Genomic DNA, 26420 nt, shown 5'->3' with positions numbered 1-26420 from the left:
TGCCTGGCTGGAGCTGCAGATGGGAAGGTGGTGATGCTGACTCCTGTCCCCACGACAGCAGCACTTCCAGCTCTGGCGACTGTAGAGCAACTCTTGCAAAACCTTGTGGTTTTCTGAGGGTTTTCACTCCAGAAATGGTGCGAGCACCTTGAAGGCCTTGCTTTCCTCCCATAAGCTGATTATTCCCTAATGACTGTGGGAGCAGAGAAGGAAATCATTAAAGTCATTGCACTGCATACCCTGAGAACATAGTTATTAGCAATGTAATAGTTTTTATTTGGGGGCCAGTTCCTTTCCTAGCCCCTGTTGTCTTTTTACTCTTTAGGGAGCGGCGCCTCAGGGAGAGCTCAGCCTGGATTTGAGGAGTTTCAGGAGGGACCTTCTCGCTCTCCACAACGCCCTGACGAGGGAGGGGGGCCAGGTGGGGGTCGGGCTCTGCTCCCAGGGAACAAGGGACAGGACAAGAGGGAATGGTCCTAAAGTGCACCAGGGGAGATTTAGGTTGGACAGCAGGAGGAATTCCTTCACAGAAAGGGTGAAGTTGTAAATTTAAATGAACTTTGCAGCCAAGGTGGCAGAGCAGTGGAACAGCTCCCGGAAGGGTATGTCCCTCTTAGGGACACGTTCCTGTGTTACCTGCTCCAGGTGACCCTGCCTGGGCAGGCGGGTTGGACCGGATAATGTCCAGAGGTCCCTTCCAACCCTAACAATACTAGGATTCTGTAATTTGATATTGGAACGGGCTGCCCAGGGAGGCGACGGAGTCACCGTCCCTGCAGGTGTTTCGGGACGTACCATCGAGTACCCCCGGTCTGACCGATCCCGGAGCTCTTTTCCAACCTCATTGATCCCGTGAGGGAGCGAGCGGCAAAACTGCCCGCCCTCAGCGCCGGGCGGGAGGGGCGGCGCTGAGGCGGCGCGTGCGCAGGCGGCGCGCGGCGCCGGGGGGGAGGCGGGGCCGGGGGGGCTCTGCGCGCATGCGCGGGCGGGGCGGGCGCCCCCCCCACCCCGTGTGTGTGAGTGAGTGAGTGAGTGAGTGGGGGAGCGTGGCCGCGGCCGCCCCGCGCCTGCGGAGCCGGGGGCGCGCAGGGACCCGCGCAGACACCGCAGCCCCTCGGGCAGCACCTCCGAGCGGCCGCCCCGCCGTCATCCATCCCCCCTGTCGCAGGTGAGCTGCGCTGTCGCGGCGGGGAGGAGGAGAAGGAGGTGGAGGAGGGAGCCGGCGCCCGCCTCCGCGGGGCTCATTGTCCGGCTCCTCAGAGCAGGAGGAGGAGAGAAGAAAGGAGGCTTCAACCCGGCTCGCACGCCGGGCCTTGCAGGGCTGTTGCCGGCCGGGGATTGGAGGCGCTCCGTCCCCTCCCAGATCCGGGGAGGGTCCCGGCCCCCCGGGGCTCCGCCGCCCACCTGCCGCCCTCTCCTCCTCCTCCTCCTCCTCCTCCTCCTCGCACGGGGGTGGCGGGGAGCGGAGCCCCCTCTCGCCGGTGTGTGCGCGGTGGGGCAGCAGCCTGGCTGCGGCACGGAGGGATGCGGGGCTTCGGGAGAGATGTTCGCCCCGCCGGTGCCTGCTTGCGGGGCTGAAGAGTGGGCTGTAAGGTGGACACGCCACCGTTGCTGTGTGTGGAGCCCTCGGGGACGGGGGTGTTGGTGCGTGGGGACGGGCAGAGCCGAGTCCGCTCGTGGGGCACGGCGGGGGCCGGAGAGCGGCCGGGGCGGAGCGGGGGCTGTGGCGGTGAGATACCGCTATCCATCCGTCCTGCCCGAGGAATGGGCCCAGGGACCGGGGAACCAGGGCCAAGGCAGTGCCCAGGGATGCGGACACGGGTGACAGGGCAGTGCCCAGGGATGCGGACACGGGTGACAGGGCAGTGCCCAGGGATGGGGATACGAGAGACAACATGGGCAGTGGCTGTAAGAACACCACGTCGCACCACTTTCATGTAAACCAGGGTAATTTCAGAGCATGTTACCTTCCAGTAGACGGGAATCTTCTTTAGAAGGTGGACAAATAGATGCTGTTTATTAGACGTGAGGCATGTTTAGCGTTGTTTCTTTCCTGGCAGCAGGTGCTGGAAAAGCAATTCTGTAGATATATTTTAAACTACGGTGAGTGGTGATGACAGGTAATAGTTTAGAGTAACTTGCTCTGTGGGTTTAATAGTAGTTACAGGCCTGGTGAAATTCCGTGGATGTGTATATCTACTTGCAGGTTTCCTATACTGACACTGTTGGAGAGATCCCTCTACTGAAAAAGGTGCTTTTGCACAGGTCTTAGTCCTTCACCCTTCCTTCTGTGCCGCTGCTGAATTAAGGTGCTTTGCAATCACAAATAGAGAGAAGAGGTGGGGACAATTTATTTTCAAATGGGATTGGCAGATAACCAGGCAGTCAAATGTTTGATAGGCCTACAGCTTTTTGGGTTTTCTCAGGATTGGAAAATATGGGATGCACAATGACTGTTTCCTCTTTTTCTCTTATCACTGCTTGCTTCTGCAGCCGACTTCATTTTAGTTGTACTGTGGTGATGTTTATTTCTAAACAGAATGGGTATAATATTCTGTTCATGCCAACTGGTGGTGTGAGACCCTTTTTGGTATGTAGACCTATTGCATGTTTTACTGCTTGTGCATAATTTTTTTAAATGAACTTCAACTTACCAGGTGTTTGTTTTAAAACATTATTAACACTTAACAGGGCATTAGCAATAATACATGGACCAAAGCTTGAAAACTACTCGTGCATTTTTTTTCATGTAGTATTGTAAGATGTAGTATCTGATAGCAGAGCCAGAGGACTTCCATAGGCACTTTTTCATGAGCTGTGCTGCCTTGGACCCAGCTTGTGGGAGTTGATATGATCCACATGGGTGCCAAAAGAGCTGAACTGAGTTGGCACCATCAAATGCCACGGTATAACATTGTACAGAACTTGATAAATTGTGATTTTGTTGTTTTTTTTTTTCCCCTAACACTATTTTCCTCTGGAAAATTTTTACATTTCTCGGCTGTATAAATAATTTTTATTTTTTAAAAACTTTATTTCTATGGTGGGCTTTTTTTTATTATTATTTTAAGGAAATTCCTTGCAGAAGCAGAACTGTTCCTGCTTTCCAAAGCCTCTGCACATCCCTGCTCATGGGTTGTCTGCAGTCCTGCTCAGAAGTTAGCTAAAGCTGGGTCACTGGAATTGAGAGGGTGCCCTCTGGTGACATCTGTGTTTGGAGCTTGGGCCGCATGTGAAAGAGCACTCCGGCTACTCTGGAATTAAATATTCCTGCCAGCACAGCTGGGGGTGTGTTCTGCGTTGAGATGCTGGTGTGACATGGGGGACAAGCACTTGTGAATTTATGTGGAGGATGTACAGCAGTCCCTTGGTGTTGGTGAGCCCCCTTGTGAAGTATTCTACCTTGTAATTTATTTTGCTGCAGTTTAAGGAGAAATGTTTTAACTCAGTCCAGTGGAAACGACGGGCTCCCCCCAAGAAAACCCCCTTCATGAGGTTATCCTGTTTACTCACCAGGGGGTTTTGTTGGGTTTTTTCCTTGTAGAAATGTGCGGGTTTTCCTGCAGAATTTTGGAGAGGACTTTTCCTTTTCACACTTCTATCTTGCCTGGTGACTGTAGATTAAAAATGCCAATGTTTCGATGTTTTATTTATCTTTATGCTGCTCAGCACTAAAGAACAAGAATGAAGATACTGGGTTAACTTCAACTACTTGTGTAAACTTTGATTTTTGAAATCGACTGTGTTTGTACAGAAAAGTAATGCAGTCATAGTGTGCTAATGTTCTGCTTGATGTGTTTGAATATTAAAAGATTTGAATTGACAAGCCACACCTCCATCTTAATCAGTTTGTTCCACTATTTTTTTTTTTATTGAGATTAGGGGTTAATATTTTCCTTTATATTTGCTTGAAGCTGAGTCATTTGAGCTCCTCCTTTCATTCAATAACTAAAGCTGAGTTGAATATATCCTTTAAGGGTGGGGAATGTAATTGGTTGCATTTTTTCAAATTATAAGCCAGCAAAGGCATGATGTATTTCTCTTCTCAGTGTTGGTTTACAGCTCTTGTTAGAAAACAGACTTAGAAATACATCTTCAAAATAATGAGGAAACCTTTCTGTTAAAAACCTTTGCATTTAAATACCTGGGACTGCTGCAGTAGGAATCATCTTTCAGTATAAGTATATGTGTCATAGTTACTGCATGAACAGAAGCTTTGTAGGCTTCATGTTTTGTCTCTTTATGAATTAATCACCTTAAAAGACTGCTGAAGCGAGCGTGTCTTAATGTTGCGGTTGGGCGTTCTAAGCAGATTCTCTGTATGCTCAGTCCCCTGGAACATGTGGATGTGTGACTGCAACTCTTTTTCCTTTACAAAGATCCAGAAAAACCTTGTAGGATTCTAGGGAGAATGGCATTGGAGTCCTAGCTGTGGGCAAGCTGGTCCCACCTGGACTTCTGCCCAGCTGGAAGGGGCCATTCGAGCTTGGAGCTGGAGCAAGGCAGGGTGAAGTGTGGAAGGGCTCCCAACGCTGGCTGTGTGCAGTCAGGAGGAGCTGTGTGAGGTGGAGAAGGTGGGGGAACAGAGAGAGAGTGGGCTGAAGTCCTAGACAGGGAGGGTGTATTGTGCACCATGGTGTGTTGTGAACACTGGAGTGGTTTGCTGTGACTCAGAAGTTAGAATGGCATAAATGATGGGCATTGAACCAGCTTGTGGCCAAGGAAGGCTGTTCCCAGTCTGTGTTTCAGTTTATAGGAGAGTTTGTCTCAATAAAGAGACCTGTTTGGTAAATCTTAGAGTAGAGCAAATAAAACATTGGGAAGTCTTGTGAGTCACCACAAAGTATTTTAAAATGCAGTTTTCCTGACCTGCATATAAGGTTGATCTTTATTCTCTTGGACTCGCTGCTCTGAGGTGTGCTGCTCTAGTAGGCTCTCAGCTGGTGTTTTCAAAACTCCCCATGGGCTTCCAGATGGGTTGTAGACTGTCATATGGCGCAAGAGGTGTCTTCCTTGAACCCATGGAGATCCCCTGAGGTTGCTCACAAAACTTCCTACCCCAGCCTTGTTGTCACTGTAACCTTTTACGTGTCAGTGACTTCAGCACAGACAAACAACAGCTCAATGGGTAAGGTGTCCTTTTCCTTTTCCATACGGATAGGATTCCCTTTTTCTTCCCATGTCTTTGTTGTCCAGCAGTCCTGACTACAAGAATGACAGTTTAGGTAAAACTGGGAAAAGGAGCAGCTGTGTACCTTGCAGGGCCTGGAGGCTTTGCTCTTATTTCTATAGATCTGCACTGTTCAGGTGTGTTTTGGCTCTTTGTATCAACTTCACCAACAAGTCAAGGTTTTCTGCCACAGAAACTCCCTGGCTGTGCTGCAGTGTGCAGCTTTGGCTGGCACTGAGAAACCAGAGCTGTTTGGTCAGAGTATCAAGAAACACTCTTATGAGCCCCTCCTGAGCATCGTATTTGTGGTTTAAACACCTGCCTATTTCTTGTGGTAAAGAGCAGCCTCCTTTTTTAAAGATTAAGGCTGTAACATAGCAGTTGATTTGATGCCAGACTTGAGAGAACAACACATCCATTGCTGCTTGATGGTCAAGGGGAAGCCTTTCCCATTTCTCTTTTGCAGGCTGATGTTGATTGCAGTCCCTTATGATAGGAGAGATCTTGATTCAAACCTTTAAGAATAGTTATTCTGTTTCTTTGAAATGCAGGACTTGTGGCCTGTTCTCCGTGCCTGCTTCAGAATTTTATTTGTATTTAATAGTACACATATATTCCATAGGCAAGGGAAGCTTGAGATTGTGTGTGAACAAACGTGTGCTTGCCCTATTTTCCCTGGTCTGTCTGAGGAGACTGTGAGTCTCTCCCATGTACTTCAAGTGTGACCACAACAGTTAATGTAGCTCAGTGCCTCATCAGTATGTAGTTGAGATTTGAACATGGATTAGAACAAGCTGGCTGAAGTTCAATCATATAAAATATACATGATGATGTGGATGTAATTATCAGCCTCTCTAATTGAAGGGCTGCATTTGCCATTTGGTAGAAGCGTTAATGCCCTCTGGTGACTCATGTTTATTACTTGTTCTTAGCAATCATATTGAAGCAGTAAAATCAGTTTTTTTAAGTCTTTGACTGGAAGATTGAGACCTCCCCCTCAACTGATAAGACCTGGAAAACTTGACTGGAAGTTGTCTTTGCCCTTCTTCCCATGGATTTAGATAGTATTGTAGTTCCTAGTGCAAGTAAGGAAGTATAACAAGCCTGGGTCAGTTAAGGAGTTGAAACCAGCAAGCCCAAGGCACAGGCAGAGCTGCCAGCGACAGAATTTGATTGTTGAAGTTGCTATGAGCTCCTCTGCCAAAAAGTGGTTGGCCCAATTTATTAATTTCTTGGAGCTTGTGGATCTCTTGACTTACAGTGCTTGTCCTGTGTGTCTGTCAGCTGTCTGAGGGCTGAAGTGCTCAGAGAAGAAATGGGTAACAGGGTTTGCAGAGGAGAAGCTTGACATATCCTGGCTCTCATGCTGTAATTCCATTTGAAAATGATTTGGATGCAGAATGTGGTGCAGAAGGTTTTGCTGGCTTTGGAGCTGCCTCAGTGGGATATGTGTGTGTCACCTCTTTTCCTCTTTAATGGAGCTGTGCTGGTGGCAGCAATCAATTAAGTCTGAATTGACCTAGGTCTGGCTGTCCATGCTCTGACCATTGCTGTAGTAGTGTGGCATTAAGAGCTGTTTGATTTGTTCCTCCCTCATTATTCATTAAGGGACAGCTTGGAGACTGTGGAATCAGCTCTCACTGAAATGGGCTCAGATTGATTGTGCTGGGGAAGAAGGATATTGATCTTTTTCAGAACCTGAAGGTGTATTTCTTGGATAATAGTGGCTAGATAAAACTGGCAGAGAGCCTTAAAAAAGTGATCTTAATGCAGTTTGTAAATTGGATTGCTTTTATCATATTATTAATGTGCCATGGGTTTGGGGTAATTGTCTAGACTATAGTATTATATTTTCATTTAGATTTAGAATTAGTGGTATAATGCCACAGAGTGACTGGACTCAGACCAATAATTGAATAAACAGGACTAGTACTAAGCACATTTTCTGCTGTGATATGTCCTTTTTAGATTAATGTGTAGGCAGGCAGAAGCCTCCAGTAAAAAGCTGAAGGTCTCAAATTACTTTTTATTAGCTTCATGTATGAATTTGTCTGAGGAGGTGTGTAAGCACAGGTAGACTTGTGAGTTCTGTGTAAAACTCAAATTTATAAACTCTGTAAATGGTTGTTTCTAGTCCACTTGTTTTATTGCCAGGTTGTTTGTGCAGTCTTCTAATTGCTCTGAATTTCTGCTGTTTGCTTGATAACGTTGGGGTCCCCCACAGTTGTAACTAATCTAAGTTGGTTTGTAATTGAATTAGGTTGTGACCCCATGTGGAGTGATGCAGCTTATTTATTGACTGCTCACTTCTCACTGTGTACTGGCAGAAATAGATAATGCAGTAGAGAAAACTGCATCAGGAAACTTACCCAGCTAAGAAATTAGGCTCCCCCCTTGCTTTGTTTTTCAGTTTGATAGTTCCCCCAAACTATTCACTTCAGCTATACAAAATTTTGGGTTAATGGTGTGGCAGAGAAAGGAACAGGAAAAAGCATTAGTGGGGGAGATGACTGACAAGTATAAAATCAAGTTGCCATAAACCAGCTGAAATCAAAAGTGGGTCAAATGACACTTGTATCCCTAGCTGGGTGTGCAAGTCTGGGAGCTTGGAATAAACTTTGTTTCAGACTTTATGCAGAAAAATATGAGGCACTTTAGGATCCTTGTGGCACTTCTGAAAAATCCTTTTGCATAGAGCTAAACTGTACATCTTTTATTGTTGCATCTTTTACAGTAGGCTGGTGAAATGAGATGAGAGTGATGATGGTGTTGGTGGAAAGTAAGTATAGTATTGCTAGTATAGCTGATCATATGCAGAAGTCTGTAAAGTATTTTTTACAGATTCCAAAAGCACCTGCAGTTAGCAGATGTGAGGTGTTAGAATGCTGGTAGCATTGCACAGTTTCCTGCGTGTTCATTGTGGATTTCAAAATGCACATAAATTCTAAGTGCTGTATCAATAAAAGATAAAAAGGTCCAAAGATTCAAGCTGCTCACTCTCACATGGCTGCATCACTGTTTTGTGCTGTCACTGATTGGTAACCTTAATATTGTGAAGTGTATTGATAAAGTACACAGTTACGTGGGTGATTCATAATTGCTGTACTTCCTCTCCCACTGTCATGAAATTAACTTTTCCTGTGTGGTTAAAGGGCACCTGAACAGTGCTGCTGTTGCTGGCAGGTCCAGAGCACTCTGCCAACAGCCACTTTTCCCATGTGCTTTATTGGTAAGTCTACCTGAGTAGTGGCAGCTATCTCGTTTATTTTTAGAATGTTAGTCATGTACTTTTAGACTGACCAGTTTGTTTAGGCATTAGTCATAAGACTTGTCTGGTAAGTACCTCTAAATAATTTTGATATTATTATTGATCAGACTTCTACAGAAATATGCCAGCAGGCATTTTGGAAAAGAATAATGGATAAAAGTAGAATCCATTGCGTTCAGTCCTTTCGTGCAGTTGAAGTGATTTGCAAGTGTTTTCTGGAGCTCAGAGTGCAAAATTACTGAAGTATTAGCAAGATTTCTGCTTAGCTACACACTAACCCTCTGTTTCTGAGAGACCTGAGTGTGGTGGACAGTGAGCAGCCTGAAACTTGAGGCATTTGTTAGGGTGGGTAAAACCTGGCTCTGCAGGTCTGCCTCAAGATAAAATGAGGTTAACTGTTACCTACCTATAAGGCTTTATTATTATTACCTTTTAATATGTCATTCACTGAGTGTGTCAGATGTGTGGTTTCTTAGGAAACTGTTTTCTGTGTTACTTATGTAATAGCAAATGGCCCTCTGTGGTAGAAATGTTTTTGCTACTTCGTGTTTGGAAAGTGTTTTGCTCACTGCCCCTTGCTGGTTGTCTGCTCTGTTGATGATACATAATTTCTTGTAATGTTCCTTTGGGGATTTTTTTTTCCTTTCTAGGCTGGATTTTGGATTTATTTTGAACAGATTTTTCCAGGTTGCTCTTTGATAATAGATTTTGGTATTCGTAGTGATATGCCTTGCTAAGTTTTTAATGGTGTTTTAAACAAGTACATTTTGTGTTACTTTGGACAAAGGAAGGTGGCAGTACCAGATCTAATTGCAATATGAAACTGTGATTCTTTGATTATATTTATTACCCTTGGGTAGCTGTAGGTATGCTAAAGATGATTTTATTTGTGGAGGTTGTTCAGCTCTACTGCCAATATCTATTGAAGCGGTCAAGTGTCCACCTGGAATAATTTTAAAGGAATTTGGAGAGGAAAATTATGTTAACCAAATTGTTAGGAGATGAAACAAAAGGCAAGCTTGATAAGTTGATAAGTTTTCACTGGAGACGGGTGTCAGAGGTACAATGTTCTATAAAGCTGAAGGCACATTAAAGCAATATGAAGTGAAAAAAGCTACTTTTGAGGTACAGTATTTCTTTACCTTTGAGGAATGGCAGGTAAGCAGATGGAGTGCTCTAGGACCTGCTTGTGAGCAGCTTCCTCAGTGCCTGCATGTAATGACTTGCCCTTAAACTTAATTAACTTGCTGGCTTTTTTTAAATGTGGATAGGGTCTGTGTGATGACAGAGCTTGAACTGTATTTCATGCTGTGACTTGCCTTTAATACTTCTGAAAAGTCAATCTTGACTCTTTTCTGAAGCTGTCTTAGTGGAGGGAAGGCTTCTTCAATAGGACCTAGTTCATGTTTCAGATAAGGCAATTTAATTTATCTTCAAAGAGGTATTTCTATAGCTGTGTATAAGCTGGTATTCAGAGACACAAATTTGTTAAGAAGAGAAGTCTAAAACTGTTTGAGACCAGCAGTTGGAACTGTTTTAATTTCTTCTTGTTTTGGTCATGAATGCAATATGCCTGAGTCAGAGAAAGAAATATCCACATATTTGTTGTTGCACATTGCTAAATTAATTTTTTGTATGTACAGCGGAAAGTTTTAAAGTATTTAAGGTGACATTATGTCAGGACTTATAGAAAAACTTAGCAAGTATGCAAAACAGGTATGAATTTTTAAGCATGTTTAGACTGAGAGGAGTAAACAGTATGCACTATTGATTTGAGGCTGATGTGGTTTTGTTGAAGAATAATTCTTGATCTGAATTGTATCGCTTATAAGACAGTAAAGACATTAATTGAAAGGCTATTGTTGAGGCCAAAGTCTTTTATAGAGGGTAGGTTTGTGAAATTTGTTGTGCAGACCTGTATGTTGATACAATTCAGAGGTGTGTTGTGTTTGTGTTGCACTGTTAGACAGATATAGAAATCCAGTTGGTTTCTGTTAAGTGATACTGCTAAAAAGGGAAGATAGTTCCTTGCATTATTTATCAGACAAACACAAGAGAGTCTTGCTAAGCTATTGCACCCATAAAATTTTTGTTAAATCCCTCATTTGTAAACAAAGGTATATGGCAGAAGAGTTTAGACCTTTCTTTCAGCTGTACCTGTTTTGTTTTTTTTAAAAGCTAACTCTTATTTTCCTGACTTAGGAAATTATTTTACTTACATTTTTTTATTTTTTTATGAGGTAAACAGAATCAGGCAGTAGTGGAATTAGATATGGACAGAGGTGAGATCTCTCCAGCGACCAGGAAAAGAGAGGTTTGCTTCCCAATGCCTTGGGATTTGCTGGAATTCTGTGTTGCTTTCAGGTGTCAGATTTCTGTGTCTAGTACTGAATGTCATGGATATCTTCTTGATTTTACCTGAAGTGAGGGAGGGAAGATGCGGAGAAGTGATGGACTTCAGCAACTGAAGTTTTTGTTGCTTGTCTCTTTCTCTGGTGTCATCTTTCCCTATTACATTCCAGCCTGTTAATGGAATTGGATATCTTTTTTTCCCCAGGGCAATAGGGTGTGTTTCTATGATCTTATCATTAGACTTGCTGATCACTGCTTCTTTGTGGCTTTTTCTGTATTTATGATTCTCCTAAAGTTGGTAGAAATATTTTGCTTACAGGAAATAAACTGCTGTATTTTGGAATTCATAATTGGCATCTTCTCTGTGATGAGGCTGATGATTTTTAATGTAACAATACTTAAAATCAAAAATCATATGATGGAAGAGATAAAGGAGTCTTGCCTAGGTTGGAGATGCCACTTGTGAATTGTGTTCTCTTTTGGGTGTGGGGCTGGGTTGATCGTGTGCTTGGGTCCCAGGGTGAGCTGATGTTGGATTGGCTTCATTTGTCAGTGAGGGAGCTGGTTTATGTAGCAATCTCTGGTAGAGCAGCCCTGCTGTCCAGTGTTTGCCAGCTCTGTCAGATTAATGGTGTTTATTAGCCACACACAACTCTCCTAGAAAGCCCTGCTCAGTTATTTGTGAGCAAACTAGGTTCTTCTGTCAGAAAGACCCTGTAAATCCCTGTATGAATATTGCATTTAAATTGGTAGTTGTGTTGCCTGTTTTTGCTTAAGATAGTTTTTCTTTGTTGTCTAGGGGGTAGTGAAAGATAAATTTGTAAAGGTCATTAAAATATCTTTTCTTTTAAGTGATAAAGCTGTTTCGAAAGTATCACCTGCCAAAACACACTAACCATGTTGTGGCTGGTGACTTCAGGATATTTCAACAGTAAGGTACTAATACCCTATTTATGATGTGGCTGGTTCTCCTTTATGTTTAAAAAACAGCAGGATCAGCATGAACCTCCCCTACTTGTCAAGCTGAACATGAAACTAAAAGATTAAAGTGTTTTCAGAGTGCTGCCAAGGTATTGACTTTTTCAGCCATTCTTTCAGCAGGTAAGAGGCAACTTGTTTCCATCTAGTATTGAATGGGGAAATGCATTACTAATTTGTGTTTTGCTCTGGATTTTTAGTTTGATGGTATGGATGATCTTGACTTTGAGACAATACTGAGAGCTCTTAATTAGTTTAGTTTATACATACACACACACACATACATATATATTTAATTTGGTTCCCTGTCAAGTTCTCCCAGCTGAGTTTGTTTCCCAGCACAGCTTTCTCTTCACTGGGGCTTTTTTGTTGCTCAGGCAAGGCTGCTCTCTCTTTGGTGTGCAGCTTCCACTCATCCTTCTAATGTTGACAGATTTCCTTGTACCTCCAGTACAAGGACAGTTTAATGACAGTAATGACAAAGCAGTATCAAATCCTTGCCCAAACTGTAACTTAGGCTACTCATTCCAAATACTTAGAAACAATTGCTCAGACCCTTTCAGTTCTCTGTGTTTGTTATGGCCATTTTTTTATATTTTTCCCTTCCATTCAAGGTGAATCTTGCATTAGAGCAAAAAGGCTTGTGTTAGGTAAGGTACATGTTTATGTGTCTGAATTTTTGTTTTAAGGCAGCAATACAGGGCATGGCAGGGCTCAAAGAAGTGTTGTATTTTCATTTAGATTTTCATTTAGATGAGGTTAAGACTTTACTTCCATTGGTTTGTCCAATGACCAATGTCTGTTGCTTTAGAAAAAGCCAGTGTTGTTGGTTATTCTGGGCCAGAAGATGTCCTCTCTGCAAAAAGGGGAAAAAAGATATTTGCAAAATTTAGGATAGAATTCCTGCAGGATTTCCTGCCAGAAGTTGCCAGGGAGCAGGAATCTTTACCTGGTAGATGTCTTATGATCTGAGGATCTTTGCTTTAGTTCTAATTGTGGTTTTCCTGAGCTTTGTGCTACTTTATTGCTGTGATTTGTTTTGGTGAACCTGGAAAGGAAAGCATTTTCCAATCATTTTGCTAAGATTAGAGATTTTTGGCTATTAATATTAGTGAAGCAGCAGATAGGGGATTCTTTTGGAGGGTTCTAATCTGTGAGCTTTTTAAAGATCAAGTTACTATCACCTTGTGGTCACATGATAATGGGTTTTATATCCCTACTTGTGATAACCTGCCCTGTCATGCCATGCACTTTCTTGCACTAGAGCATTCTAGGTTTACCTTTTATCAGTTAAAAGATTAACAAAAAAGATGAATGTGACTATCTTTTTAGTTAAATGAAATGTTAAATTGTATGATTTCCTTAAAAGGAAAGTCTTATCTGCTGTAAACCAGTAGTTTACATTCAAAACATCATTTTCCTTCAAATCTCTGTCAAAACTATATTGTGTACAGGATACCTCTGTCATTACTCTTGGACCCAAGTTTCCAGCTTGCACATATCTGCACTTAAATCAATCTTTAATGTCTGCTTTCATTGATTTGGCAGAAATGGATGCAGCTGTGTTTCATAAGCTTAAGGATATGTTTGAGTGGTAATTATCCAGTCATCCACTGAATAGCTCAAATATCCAAGTAGTTGGGTAGGATATCACTTGTGAACATACTGTGCTGAATTCATAGTGCTGGAATAATCTTAAAAATCCTTCTTGACAGTCTGTGTCGAAGGCATGTCATTAATCTTACCCCGGCAGTGTCTTTCTCTTGGTTTTGTAACAAGAATTTAGGGCTTGCCTTTACTGCCCTTAGAGGTACACAAATGATTTTGTATTGCTGGTTCTTACTCTTTGCCAGCTGTGCTCTTCAAATTAATGCTTGTGCTGCTCCATTTCAGTGTCTTTTTGATGCCTTCTGGAAAGCATTGTATTCTACATCAGTTACACAAGTTCTGTAGATATTTATTATGTCATTCCCTCTTTAGAGCAGATCCTTTCATCAATAATGCAGATAGATGGCTTAGAAATGGCTCCAGCAGGGCTCTCATTTATATTGTCCATTTACCTGAAATCACATTGAGATTTTTCTGGTGACTGGACTGTTGTTGTCAGTGCACAAACAAGAAATGGGTTTACCAGAATTTCAGGCCTTCAAATAAATGTTCATCTACCTTGAGCGTCTAAAGAGACACCATTGCCCTGCGGTCTACTATAAGTTTCTATTTTAATAACAAGAAAAAATTTTGATACCATCTTAAAAATACAGTGTCCTCCTTCATGAAAACATGCACTCTGAATTATTTCAGTTGAGGCAAACATGTTCTTGGTCAGCAGTTTCAGGCACTTTGAGTGGGTCACTGGTAAATGGTGAGGCCATCTGACTGTTGGAGTCCTGTATTTGAGTTAACTTGGTTTCTGGGTTTCTGTCTAACTTGGTTTCTGTCATGTTTTATTAGGCAGATGCTTTGGTGGTCACCAGTTGCTGACTGATCTTGGGTGGAGAAAGGTATTTAACATTAAACAATGGATATTTGGGTTTTTATCTGTTCTCTGCTGGGTTGGCTGATTTGCTGAGGCCCTTCCAAAGGGAGGTGAGTGGGATGCTCAGATGAAGAAGCAACTGGTTTGTGTGCTGTTTGTTGAAGTTGCCTACCCTGGGCTTGGCACGCTTCCAGAAATGAATGCAGGGGATAGTGACACAGGCAGAAGATCCAGCTCTCATCCCCAAATGTCTGTTGTAGTTTCCCATAATAGTCATCATACCAAACAGGCAATTCATAGGCTGATAGATTTTTTTTTTTCCTGTTAGCACCATTTCTATAGCAACGGTGCGTATCAATGCATGATGTTCAGAGAAGAATTATTACAGAGAACATCACTGAAGTGTTGCTGTCCCAGGTTTTATTGATAAAGGCTGTACTCATCTTTCTGAAAGCTGAATTTCAAACCAAACGAAGATAGTCTGTGTCCTCTTTGAGAAGGGTCCTTGGTGTCTATTGTAGCTTAATAAAGAAATACAGTAAAATGTTCTCTCAGCAGTATTTTCTCTGAGTGAGAAAGTCAGGCATTCAACAAGGGCAGAATTTTGACTTCTTTTCCTTAAATGTCAATCTTTTTTTCCTTACTGTACAAAGCAAGAGTGCAGTCAAGGCTGGTGGATGTACCAAGTCCTTAATTCTATGGATTTGGAGGTTGTTACTCAGCAACAGTTGGGACTTTCTAATTTCTCTCTTGTTAAAAATCCGTCCTAGGATGATTAGATCATCTTAATTTTGGTTTAGCTGTTTAGCACTTCATGCCTACAGGAGTAGGCACAGAAATTTGAGTTTTCTTTACATTCCTGTGTGATGTATAGGCTTACACAGAAAAATTCAGGGTGGATCCTCAGGCTTAGTTTTTGTCAGTTTTTTTCTTACATGTGCTTTTGGCATTTGAGTGGTGGTGATTGCTGGTGTCAGAGTTCCTGTAGTCTGTTTGCAGTAACAAAGCTCAGGCTGTCAGTTGTCATTCCTGTCTCAGAACTTACAAGTGTGCCATTGTACGTAAAATTATATTCAAATATTTTTTCCCAACTCTCTTTCCTGAGAAATGCTTTCTGTTCTGAGAGAAGGCATGCCACCTGCATGGATCATTACAATGATTTTCTTCAAGGCTGCCTTCTGCTGACATTTTTTTGTGTTGCCTTATTGAAAATAATAAAAGAAAATCTGGGAATATAGAAGGCAGTTTTAGAGACCTTTCACTGTGAGGTGTGATATTTTTGCTGGTGCACAGTCTTAATAATTCTTCCCTATTTGTGTGTTGTTTGTATTATCCTCAAACAAAGCCAAACTGGATCTAAGTCCCTCTGAAAAGAATTTTTGGATCCTGAAGTCCATGTTAGCAGCATTCATTGCTCCACTGTTGTATGCTCTTAAGTATGATTTCCCTGTTCAGAATGGTGTCCACATATGTGTTCTTCCTTTATTAATTCCAGTGATACCATGCCTGCACTTCTTAGGCATAATAACACTTTGCCAACTGAGCATCAGTTAATCAAGAGGACATTAATCATTTACTGCTCCTCTTGTTTGCAAACAAAACTGACAGCTGTATGGCCATGTGGTGGAGGTCTTGGAAAATCTGATTGGGGAAAGATTATCATCTTACAGAACTGCGTAATTAATCAAAAGTATTTGCTTCTAGTTTAAATTCTATTTATTTTCTTTGCCATCTTTTTACTTCTTATTCTTGGAAATAAATATTTCCTTCAGAAATGTCTCTAGGTTGTGTTTTCTCTTGTTGTGTGTCTTTGGGGCAAGGAGGGATTCGCCTCTGGTTCCTCCCTGAGCAAACGTGGATTTCTTCTTCAGGATGAAAACAAATTTTGCTCAAAGAGGTTAAACTTTGGGCTGGCTTTATTCATGGGAAGGAGATGAGGAAGGTAGAAGCTTACACTTCTGATGTACTTTCTGTGGTAAAAAACTTCCCTTCTGCTTACTCTTTTGGCATATGGGAAGGAAACCAAGCTATATCTCATACATTTAGAGTTTCATTCTTCTGGTGGCAATTGCAAAGTAACAGCCAGATCCAAAGGAATAAAGCTTTCTTCTGTTCACTTTTCTCAAGAACTACAAACAGAGGCTTCTTGGTGATCTCTGAAGGAAGAAGTGCCAGGGACCTGATGATTTGTAAGCAGTTTGTGAGCAGAAAGCTCTTCAGGTTTTGTGCAGTTGTTGTTTCAGTGTGCCTACATCTTTTAATACTCAGACATGCTGGAGAGGCCTTTTGTTAGCAGAAAGCCAACCTCTTAGGACCTCAGGCTAAACCTAAACCTAAATAGCACGTACACATGTTCACATTTTTGGCTTACTCCATTTGTTGCCTGCAATGATCCTTTTCCTTCTGCTTGATTCATGCCTTTGTGAGGGCCTGGATCTGCCACTGCTTGCAGCTGTGTACCAGTTCTCACACTAAAGTTTGTTGACTTGTGCTAGACAATCTCCCAGTTAAGTCTTGGCCCTGAGTCAGTCCACTGAGGAAAGCTGCTTTTGAGTGGTGGAAGTCAGAGTGGTAAGGATCTTCTTATTTATATGTAACTAACCTGGAAAATTTTCCATTTTGAGCTAAACCTCTTGATTGTTGTTGCAAGTTGATGGCAGGCTGAGCTAATGGTTTGAATTTTGTAATAGGATTTGGTAAACGAGTAACTCGTGCCCTGTAGAAGGATATTCTGGCTTTCAGTTTTGGTTTTTCTTTCTTTATCCCATCCGAGGAAATGGGAGCTACAAGTTGTACCAGTTCTTGAGATTAAAAAGGAGAGCACTGGGTACTGGAGAACCACAGAGAAGAGGCCTAGAAAGCTGGAAACCAAGATATGAATCAGATAGAGCCTTGCTGTTATCTTAATGTTATCTCTTTCTATTTCTTTCTTTCTCCCCCAACCTCTTTCCATTCCCAAAGTTGGGGAATGAGGTGCATAAAAGCAGCAATAGGATGTATTCAGAACAAATTATAGTGAAAGTGCTCTGTGAATAGTGTCTTCTTAAAGAATAATAATTTTACCTAATTGACAGGTAAAGCCTTTCCTAAGGTAGAAAAAGAGAATCTAAATTTAAATGAACATATTTAAATGAAGCTTCTTTTTTTATTTAAAACTTCAGTGTCAAACCTAATGAAAGAATGTTTTGTTCCCTTTCTTGCTATTCTGTGGATTCTAATTTCATCTGTCATGGAGCTTAACCAGCTGATACTGCTTGTGACTGTTGTGCAACAGATGCTCAGGGAAAGAATGTATGTGTGACAGAAGTGAGCTGTGTGAGCACAGAAGTGCTTTGAGTTTCCAGCAGGAGTTTGTGTCACTGGGTCAGCTGTGCTGCTCCTGCAGCACCGTGTTACACAGCTCCTGTCAGGAACGAGTCCAGCATGAGCTTAAGCAGCTATGAGATACTTGCTGTTAGTGCTGGTGTCTGAAAACTGTTCAAGAACCCAATTGCTGTTATTCAGATTTTGAGCATGAATTTGCATTTTACTCTTCTGGTTTATCTGCATTATATACTTTTTGCTTATCTTCCTGATAGTTAAACATGGCAAGTGTGTCCTTGTGCAGATCTCAGTTTCATACCATAAGCAAGCTGAGGTCTCGTGGGTTCTACTTAGGAAAGAAGTTTCACTGTCTTCAGAATATCTGCAGAATACCTGCAAGCCCTTCTGTGCATGCATTTCATGGAAAAAATTTTTGGAAACAAGGTGGCCAGAACTGTGCAGAGTACAACATCAGTGTCTCTTTTGCAATGTTTTGCAGGTAGAATTGGTCCATAACTAAAGCAAATATCTGGGTCTCATGTGGCTACTTCATGCTTACAGCTTTAGTGGCATCATTTCCAGCTGAAATCAACAGCAGAAATTTTACAGAAGTCAGCTACAAGAGTCCTTTAATGATTGACTTTTTTTTCATTCTTCTGTCCATCAGATAGTTTTGTCATGTGTCACATTGTTTTCCTGTATTTCTAAATGGTTTTCGTTCTGATATCTGTAGTGGTATTGCATATTGAATAACTCTTATTTGTCTGTTTTTTTAATATTATGCTCCCCTATCTGTTTTTGTCATGTCTCTACCCAATGTGTGTCTTCTTGTGCCTCTTATCTCAGTCTTCTCTAGTGGTAAATTAGGCTTTACCAAGATTCACGTATCTGGAGATTTTATACTGTGTGAGATTTTAGGTCTGGGATTATATTCTTTTCAGTGATAAATTTCCTGCAGGAGAATGGAGTAGTATTAAGTTGCTTGAGCTTTTATTTTATGTCTTTTGTGGAAGTTACTATTTTTATCAGTTTTACTATCTTAATATTATCATGCTTACCAAAAACTGAATTAAAGCGTGGCTTCAGGCAATTTTCATTTTTCTTCTTTAAGGATATGTACATAATATATTTATTTGTACAGTGCAATAACTTGGTTGGGTTTCTGCTTTGGTGGCTGGAATGTGAAACCGAAGGATATAGTTTGGAAGGTGCAGTTTGTTTTTTCTTTGTTGTTCCTTGCCTGTTCCCTTGGTGACTCTGCTCCATTGTGGGGCTTTTACATTTGTTGGCTCTTCTCATTTTGGTGTGGGGTGTATGCTTTGGTTTTTTTTTTTTAGTATGTTTGGTTTCTAAATTTTTTTTCGTTGTGGGTTGTGTTGGTTCTTAGCAGTTGTCTCAGCTTTTGTCATTTAGATGGTAAGTTTTCCTGCACTCTAGTTTCCACAAAGATTTTTTTGGTCCCTAAAGTCTTTGGTAGTGCTTCTGTGTTTATAGTTAATGATGATCTATGCAAGGCAGTTTTGTTTTCCTAATGAGGATCTGTGATCAAAACAAATGATACTTTGTATTGACATTATGAATAAGAACGAAGAGGATATTGGTCATCTTGACTCTTGAGCTATTCCTAAAACTTCACTGTGTTTGTTTCCTCAAACCTTTTGTACTGTTCTGGGCAGGAAGTTTCAAATATAATTTTAAGGTTGTCTTTTAAAATGCTGTTTATACAGTATTTCTGGGTCAGTGTTTGAGCCAAACTGAGTCAAGAACATCTGTTGGAAGGGAATTGTCTAAGTGTTCTGTAAGATGTCTCTGAGAATCCACCACTCTCTGCTCAGTTCTCTCAGATATTCCACACATGGAGGGTGTAATGCTTAATGCTACATTAACCATTTGAATATAGCTGATATCGCAGAGTATTTCTGATTTATACAAAATACACTGAAATCGAGATACAAATGCAAGTTCAACTTAGCAAACTCCAGCAATTGCAGTATACAGTTTCAACACAACACCGGTGAGATCCCCACTGCTGGTCCCTGGAGTATGCTCGCTGTCATGATGCTCGTGTCCCCAGGAAGGAATACGTGGGTTGAAGCCAGCTCAAGCTCTCTGAAATTCCTTGCTTCTGTGGTTTCGTAGAGCCGAAGAATGGTTTTGTCACTGCTCCCCCGTGTTGCTGTAGCTAACCCCGGTCACTTAACAAAGAGCTCGGGGAGAAGCATTTGCAGCAGCAGTTGATTCACTCCGCTGGGATGTTGATGTGCTCCACTGACAGAGCTGTTCATCTGAAGCACAAAGGGCACTCTCTCTTCCCCTTTGTGCTGAGATCAGGCTGGCTCTGCAGCAGCTGTGCCGGGCACACCCTGCTGCTGCCTTCCCTCTGGGGGGGACCTGCAGGCCACTCACTGCAAGGGGGATGGTCAGCAGCACAGCCTTGGTGAATTGGCAGAAAAAACTCGCTGGAGGCAACAGACCCTGCTTAGTATTGTGAAAAACGACATATTCGCATATTTTTATATAGAATTTCAAAGTTTAATAAGAAGACAATTGGGAGATAAAAATAAAGTGTACAGATACGGCCGGGTGTCTCTGCATTCAGCCAGGAGAGCACACCTTGCTAACAAAGGATTGTCCCTTAAAAACAGAACCTTACTGCATATTCATAAATTCTCATATATATTCACACATTCTTCTTAAGTTTTGGATGTTTCTTTGTTTAGTTTTTGACTTGCCCCCTTCCCAATAAATCGATCTTCTTGGCTCCACCAATTTTTACATTCCCTGATAACAGAAATGCAATAACTTCCTCCCCCAGAGCTCTGGTCACTGCTGTCCTCATCTGGACAAGATAATCTAAGAATGGTGGGGGGTCTCTAATCATCTTTTTCAGTCTTTGGGCTGTACAAACAAAAGTAGTTTTTGTTTTAATACTATGCCATAGCTCAACGTATATGTATATGATACCACTATTTCTAAGTTTCATCAATAACAGAAATAGAAGGAACTATCTCAATATAATGAAGTTTTCTGACCTTATACATATAACATTCATTTTAATATTTGCAAAAAGCCAACAATATAATATGTATCTATAACAGTGTTGTGCTGGCTTTGGCTGGGATGAAGTTAATTTTCCCCACACTATCTAGCATGGGGCTGTTTTGGATTTGTGCTGAGAACACTTTTGATACCACAGGAATATTTTGGTTACTGCTGAGCAGGGCTTACACAGAGTCAAGGCCTTTTCTGTTCCTCATCCCACCAGCAGGTAGGCTGGGATGCACAACACATTGGGAGGGGGTATGGGCAGGACAGCTGACCCCAACAGGTTTATTCTAGACCATATATATAATAATATAAATCCGGAGGAGGGGGGTGGAAGAGATGACATTTAGAGTGGCTTTTGCCTTTCCAAGTCACTGTTGCACAGGATAGAACACCTGCCGGCCCATGGGAAGCAGTTAATGAATTCCTTGCTTTGCTTGAGCACACAGCTTTTGCTTTCCCTACTGAGCTGTCTCCCTATCAAGATTTTTCACTTTTATTCTGCTAGTTCTCTCCCCCATCCACTGTGGGGGAGTGAGTGAGTGGCTGCATGGGGCTGAATTGCTGGCTGGGGCTAAAGCACAACAATAGTCTAGATATTTTCATTGTTTGGGTGTGATGAATATTTGTATCAGTATTTTTAGTTTGCCTTTTACTGTAGAGTATGAATTGAATGAAGAGGTAGGAAAATCCCACAGCGTGTCAAGGCTTCAGGCTGGCATAAATGCTGAGGTATTTTGTGCATCATATAAAACACTCTCAGTTCCACATGTAATTCATTTCTGAGCAGAAAGGCATTTACTAAATTGGAGAGGAGAAACTGACTGGAAGTTCATATTACTCAGTGTAATTCAGTTTTGGTAATTGGATGTACAAGGTAGGCAGTGAGCACTGTGACTCACTATTGCAGTGTGGTGACAGTGATTCCACAGGCCCAGCTGTGCTGCTCTGAACTCTGCTCATGATCACTTTCTGATATTGCTGTTCACAGATTATTTTGGTGTTGAGCAGAAGGAAGCAAATGATTTAGTTATTCTGGTGTGAGGATTTTTTCAATATTTGTCTCTAGTGACACATTGACCAAAATTGGTCACAATGTTGCTGTGACTGTTCCTGTTATGGGAGTGGTGATGTACTTTTGAAATCTGCTAGACATGAGAACATTGTAAAAGTTATATTTTATAAACTCCATTTCCTTTGCATGGAGGGTTTTTATTTTTCTAAGTGATTTTCTACTTATTAAAAACATGAATTAAACCAGTGTTTGTGTGCCTCCTAGAAGTCACTTCTCAGCATGGTGGCCCACACCTAACAAAGAGACAGAGTTCTCTCAACTCCCATCACAGTAACCAGGTGGAAAAGGAGAACCTGGATCAGAGTGCAGCACTGCTGTTCCTTCCAGGCAGATGCTCCGAGGTGGAAAGTTGGTCAGGAAATTTGGGGAGGAAGTTCCTGTGGGTTATGTGAGAGCAATCATTGAGGAAACGGGGCTTTAACATTTGCTGATAGAGGAATTAGTTTGTTCTTGTTGATGTGAGGCTGAGCTGCCAATTCCATAGGCTTCTATGATGTACGTAATTTCTTTCAATTAGCACTATCCAAATACTTCCCCCCAAAAAATCTCCCAGACCTCAGATTTTTATTTTTCCTTGCACAGAAGGATATCCCTAATTCTTTTCTTTTTTGCCTCCCATTAATATTGGGAGGGGGAACAATTGAATCCAAGCCAAGGGTCAAATATATAACCTTAATTTAAGATTACACTATTTCCTCATACTCTCCCTAACTGTACCATACAAAGCCAAAGTATCTACTTTCCTTTAAAATACAGTGGTTAAATAAACCCCAAAGTTTTAAAGGGTAGGTTTTTTTAGCAGAGGAGATTACTTTGGGATAAATGTACCATTTTGAGCATGTGGAGGGCCTGGATCTAGTTTTGAAGATGTGATACCTCTGTCCTCTACTGTCACTACATAAATGAAACTTGTAACGCATCAGAGTTTTATTTCTGTGCTTTTCCCTTCAGTAAATGAAAAAGCTGTAGGAGAGAGGCACTGGGGAGCTGTGCATTTGGCTATAATTCCACAAGACAATCTGAAGGGTAATTGAGATGGGGAAAGACAGGACAGCAGTGACACTCAGAAGCCAGACATGAGATTTTTTTTTTCTTTATGTGGTCTGTAACTCAAAGTTTAAGTGCAGATGGATGCATTTTTAGTGGAGGAATCAGTGTTAATTAAAGCACACGGGCTGGGAGTGTAGCATTAAAGTGAAATGTAGCATCCTCTGTCCTGTGAACCAGACAGTTCCCTCACTTTTTCCAAAACAACAAAGGGTGGAATGTGGGTGGCTGTCCTGAACTGCAGAAGCACAGCTCGGATGGTAATACTCACAAATATCTGGAAGCTGTAGTGTTTGACATTTGCCACACTGCTCTCTTACATTACTTTTCTTTCTGTAGTGCATTCTTATGGTGACACTTCAAAATTTGAGGATGTTTTATTGCTTAAATATTCTGTTGGGTTTTTTTTAGGATATTTTCTTATTTAAATATTGTAGTTTGCCTTCCACACTTGCCTGTCTGACATACTTGGTTTAGGCCACTTGGAGATACAGCTTTGCAGATTATTTTATTTCATTCCTCAGAGGCATTAAGTATGAGCTGCTGTAATACTGTTTTGTCATGTGGAATTACACAGTTACCTGTCACTCTCCATGTATTTTCAGACCATGCAATAGTTCTGAATTAAACTGCAAACCAAAAGTGAATTTCATAAACAGCAGCAACTTTGGAAGCAGTCACATGTGCTATAGACATAGATCCATGGAAGCTGATTTATAATAGTTTTCACACTAGAGGGCACTAACAGCTCATTAATTTAAGCACAAACCAATTTTTACTCTCTAACACTTTAGGGTTTGGTAGTCTAGTTTTTATAGTGGATGCCAAAGGCTTTAATTTCTTTGCAGTCTTTGCAGAAATGAAAGTCAGAATATTCTTGCAAGGGTGCATTAAAAGTCAGCGGGTGGAGTTTTCCTTTGTGTGTTTTTCTGTTTGGGGTTTTTTTACTAAGCAATAATTTGGGTTACTTGTGGATAAAAGTATAAATTCCACTTGTATTTTTAATTGCTTTCAATGTAATAATTTTCACTTGAAGCTGGTGAAGAGTCCTATAAGATAGGAAGTTATTGGATAATACCTTATTAAAGTTACCTAATAGAGTTAACATCTGGAAAATACTTTTTAAAGTTGGTAATAAAGGAAAAACATTGTACGTGAACTGATGTTGCAGACCTGAATTTGTTAGGGCTACTGCATATATTTACATATTGATTCCTGCAATAGAGAAAATAACAGGGGAAAAGAATATGGTAAGTCAATACTGGCAGCAACTGATGGTTCTTAATGGAACATTCTGTTTTTTATGTTGGTTTTAAGTAAGTGATTTTAAAATACGGGTTAGAATCTGGACCTCAGATTGGTGTAGCCATTTTGGAAGTCCTTTATTTTTGTTAAGGATTTTAAGCACCGAATCTTGATTCAAGCCCCTGCAGAAAGTGGTTTATGATACGTTTTTGCTCTTTGTAGGAATGGTTATTCGGTTGCCTTGGAGATGATCCTGCTGCTGCACATGTAGGGCCGAAGATTAATGGTGTGGGCAGTATGGACCTAATGAACGGACAGCCCAGCAGTGTTAATATTGCAGCTACTGCTTCAGAGGTAAGGATTGAAATCCTCAGTTACTGGGTAACTAAGTACTCAGTTTTTACTTTAAATGCACTAAAATGTAAGTTTTTCTTTTAGCAGTTCTCATCCAACAGATTCTTGTTCTGTGTGTTGGTTTCATAAACCCCAGTTCAGTGTGAAGAAAATTTTGAGTCCTGAACTTGGCATACCAAAATAGAGCGTGAACTTGCATGTACCATAGCCAAGGCTGCCTTTTTCCATGTTCTCTTCCATCACATCTAGACAAGGAAGCTTTTCTTTTCAAGTTTTAACAAGAATAGATGCTCTTAGCACATTAAGCTGGGTTGGCAAGGCCGGTGGGAAATGTTCTTTTCTTTGACAGGTACTTGTGTGTGCGTACTGAGGGGCAGTCTGACACAGCAGCAGTGGAATAAAGTTGTTCCCTTTGTCTCTTGGACTATATTCTGGCATAGGTAGGGATCCCTCCTGCCCATCAAAGCTTCTGCCCTCTAGAAATGAACAGCTTGAGAGCTGAGTGTGTGCATCAGGCAAGCAATGGAGATTGGCCTCATCTGCTGATGCCTCTTATTTTGAAGTGAATGTCGTTTTCCATTTGTCATCTACTTGTTAAGGAAGAGGCTTGGGCTGAAATTAGAACACTACAAAGACAGTAGTGATGAGAGCCACAAAGTCCTGACTGTAGTTGCTTCCTTCCTCGAATCTCTGGGCTGTACCAAAGATGTTTTGTTTATTTATGTATTTACAGATGAATTTTGATAGCAGTTATGTGTGGTATGCTCTTGCATATGGGAATGAGGAGTACCACAAACAAGGTGTGAAAGTAAAATTGGAATCTTCTGTTACCAAAAGGAGCCAAATAATCTTCACCACAATTTCACAACTATTGTCAAGAAACCTGGCATCAGTCTCCAAGATTATTGTTTGTTTTTATATAAATTCTTGTATTCCCCTTATAATTCCTTCATGAATCATTGACTATTTTTTGGCATGCACCTGAAAAATTTTCTTGGAGGAAAGCAACCTTTTTACTCAGCAATAGTCTTGAATGTTTATGTGATGTCTGATAAAATTGAGTAAAATATTTTTTGGCAAAATTACATGAATTTACTTTAAGGGAGTGTGGGGTTTTTTTGGTTTGTTGTTTTTTTTTTTTTTCTGTCTTGACTAAGAAGTAGGAAAAGGGACTTGTGACTGAAATGTTTCTGTAAGCATATTGGTTACTGAAAATGCATGTCTGGTTTGGAGTTGGTGGTGGTGTTTTCAAAGGCAGATTTTTCAGAGAGATTGTACTGTCAGAATCTAAAAGTGGACATCATTATTAAAAAAGCATTTTCTTCATGATGTGTCCTTATAACAAAAGTGCTTGAAAATGGACATGAGCTTATTTCAGCTGGCTGAATTCTCTAGGTCCTATGTCCACTATCTTGAAAGCTTGCAGCATTAGCAGTAAAATGGCACAGACTGTCAGAAAGGGCCTTGATTGTGTTGGTCACCCCAACAATCCCACCCTGTGCATCCCTGGGAGTGTTGTCCCAACCCTCCTGGAGCTCTGGCAGCCTTGGGGCCCTGCCCATTCCCTGAGGAGCCTGGGCAGTGCCCACCACCCTCTGAGGGAAGAACCTTTTCCTAATATTCAAACCTAACCTCCCCTGACAGAACTTCAATAATTAATAACAGAATCTAGGTCTGCATCTATGTGCTAGAAGAAGTGATTGCTCATAACACAGATGTATTGCTTTAATGTGAAAAGTGTATATGAAACCAATATGAAATGTTAATTTTTTGAGCTGCATTTGTATTTTACAGAGAAGCAAAATCTCTGTTCTGTAGATAATTGTTTATAGAATGATATCTTAGGATGTGGTATTTTTTGAAAATATGAATTACTGTAATTTAAAAACAGCACTAAAGTTCCTTCTGCTAAATGTCTTCAACAGAAACGTGTAGCTCAGTGTAATTTTTATAAGCATCCATGTTTTTAAGAGAAAGAGGAAGAGGATTGATAACTATTCCCTTGGGGTAGACGGTGTCTTTTTCCTTACCATCGTGATAGTTTTTGTGTTTGAAATTCAGTATGATTGTATTGCTTTTGTTAATATTGTTGCTGTTATTACCTTCC

General features: G+C 41.2%; 1 protein-coding gene across 9 annotated transcripts in view; it reads left to right on the top strand.

Annotated features, from left to right (window-relative positions):
- The first annotated feature begins 977 nt into the window (after window positions 1-977).
- Window positions 978-26420, top strand: part of RALGPS2 (Ral GEF with PH domain and SH3 binding motif 2) — a 113663-nt gene continuing 88220 nt past the window's right edge. The window contains exons 1-2 of one of the 9 annotated variants that reach the window (XM_088060251.1): window positions 978-1168; window positions 24182-24313. In XM_088060251.1, coding sequence (XP_087916377.1) covers window positions 24257-24313 — 57 coding nt within the window. In that variant the 5' untranslated portion in view covers window positions 978-1168; window positions 24182-24256. Of the gene's footprint in view, window positions 1169-1351; window positions 1645-11871; window positions 11892-24181; window positions 24314-26420 lie in introns of those variants that run through there. The other 8 variants (XM_088060253.1, XM_088060250.1, XM_088060248.1 and 5 more) reach the window with 8 other exon arrangements.

Source organism: Pseudopodoces humilis, chromosome 10 (genome assembly GCF_049639895.1).
Source record: "Pseudopodoces humilis isolate 2021_Gansu_Grassland_sample_001 chromosome 10, ASM4963989v1, whole genome shotgun sequence".
NCBI classification, from domain to species: Eukaryota; Metazoa; Chordata; class Aves; order Passeriformes; family Paridae; genus Pseudopodoces; species Pseudopodoces humilis.
This window is presented reverse-complemented; position numbering and strand designations above follow the sequence as displayed.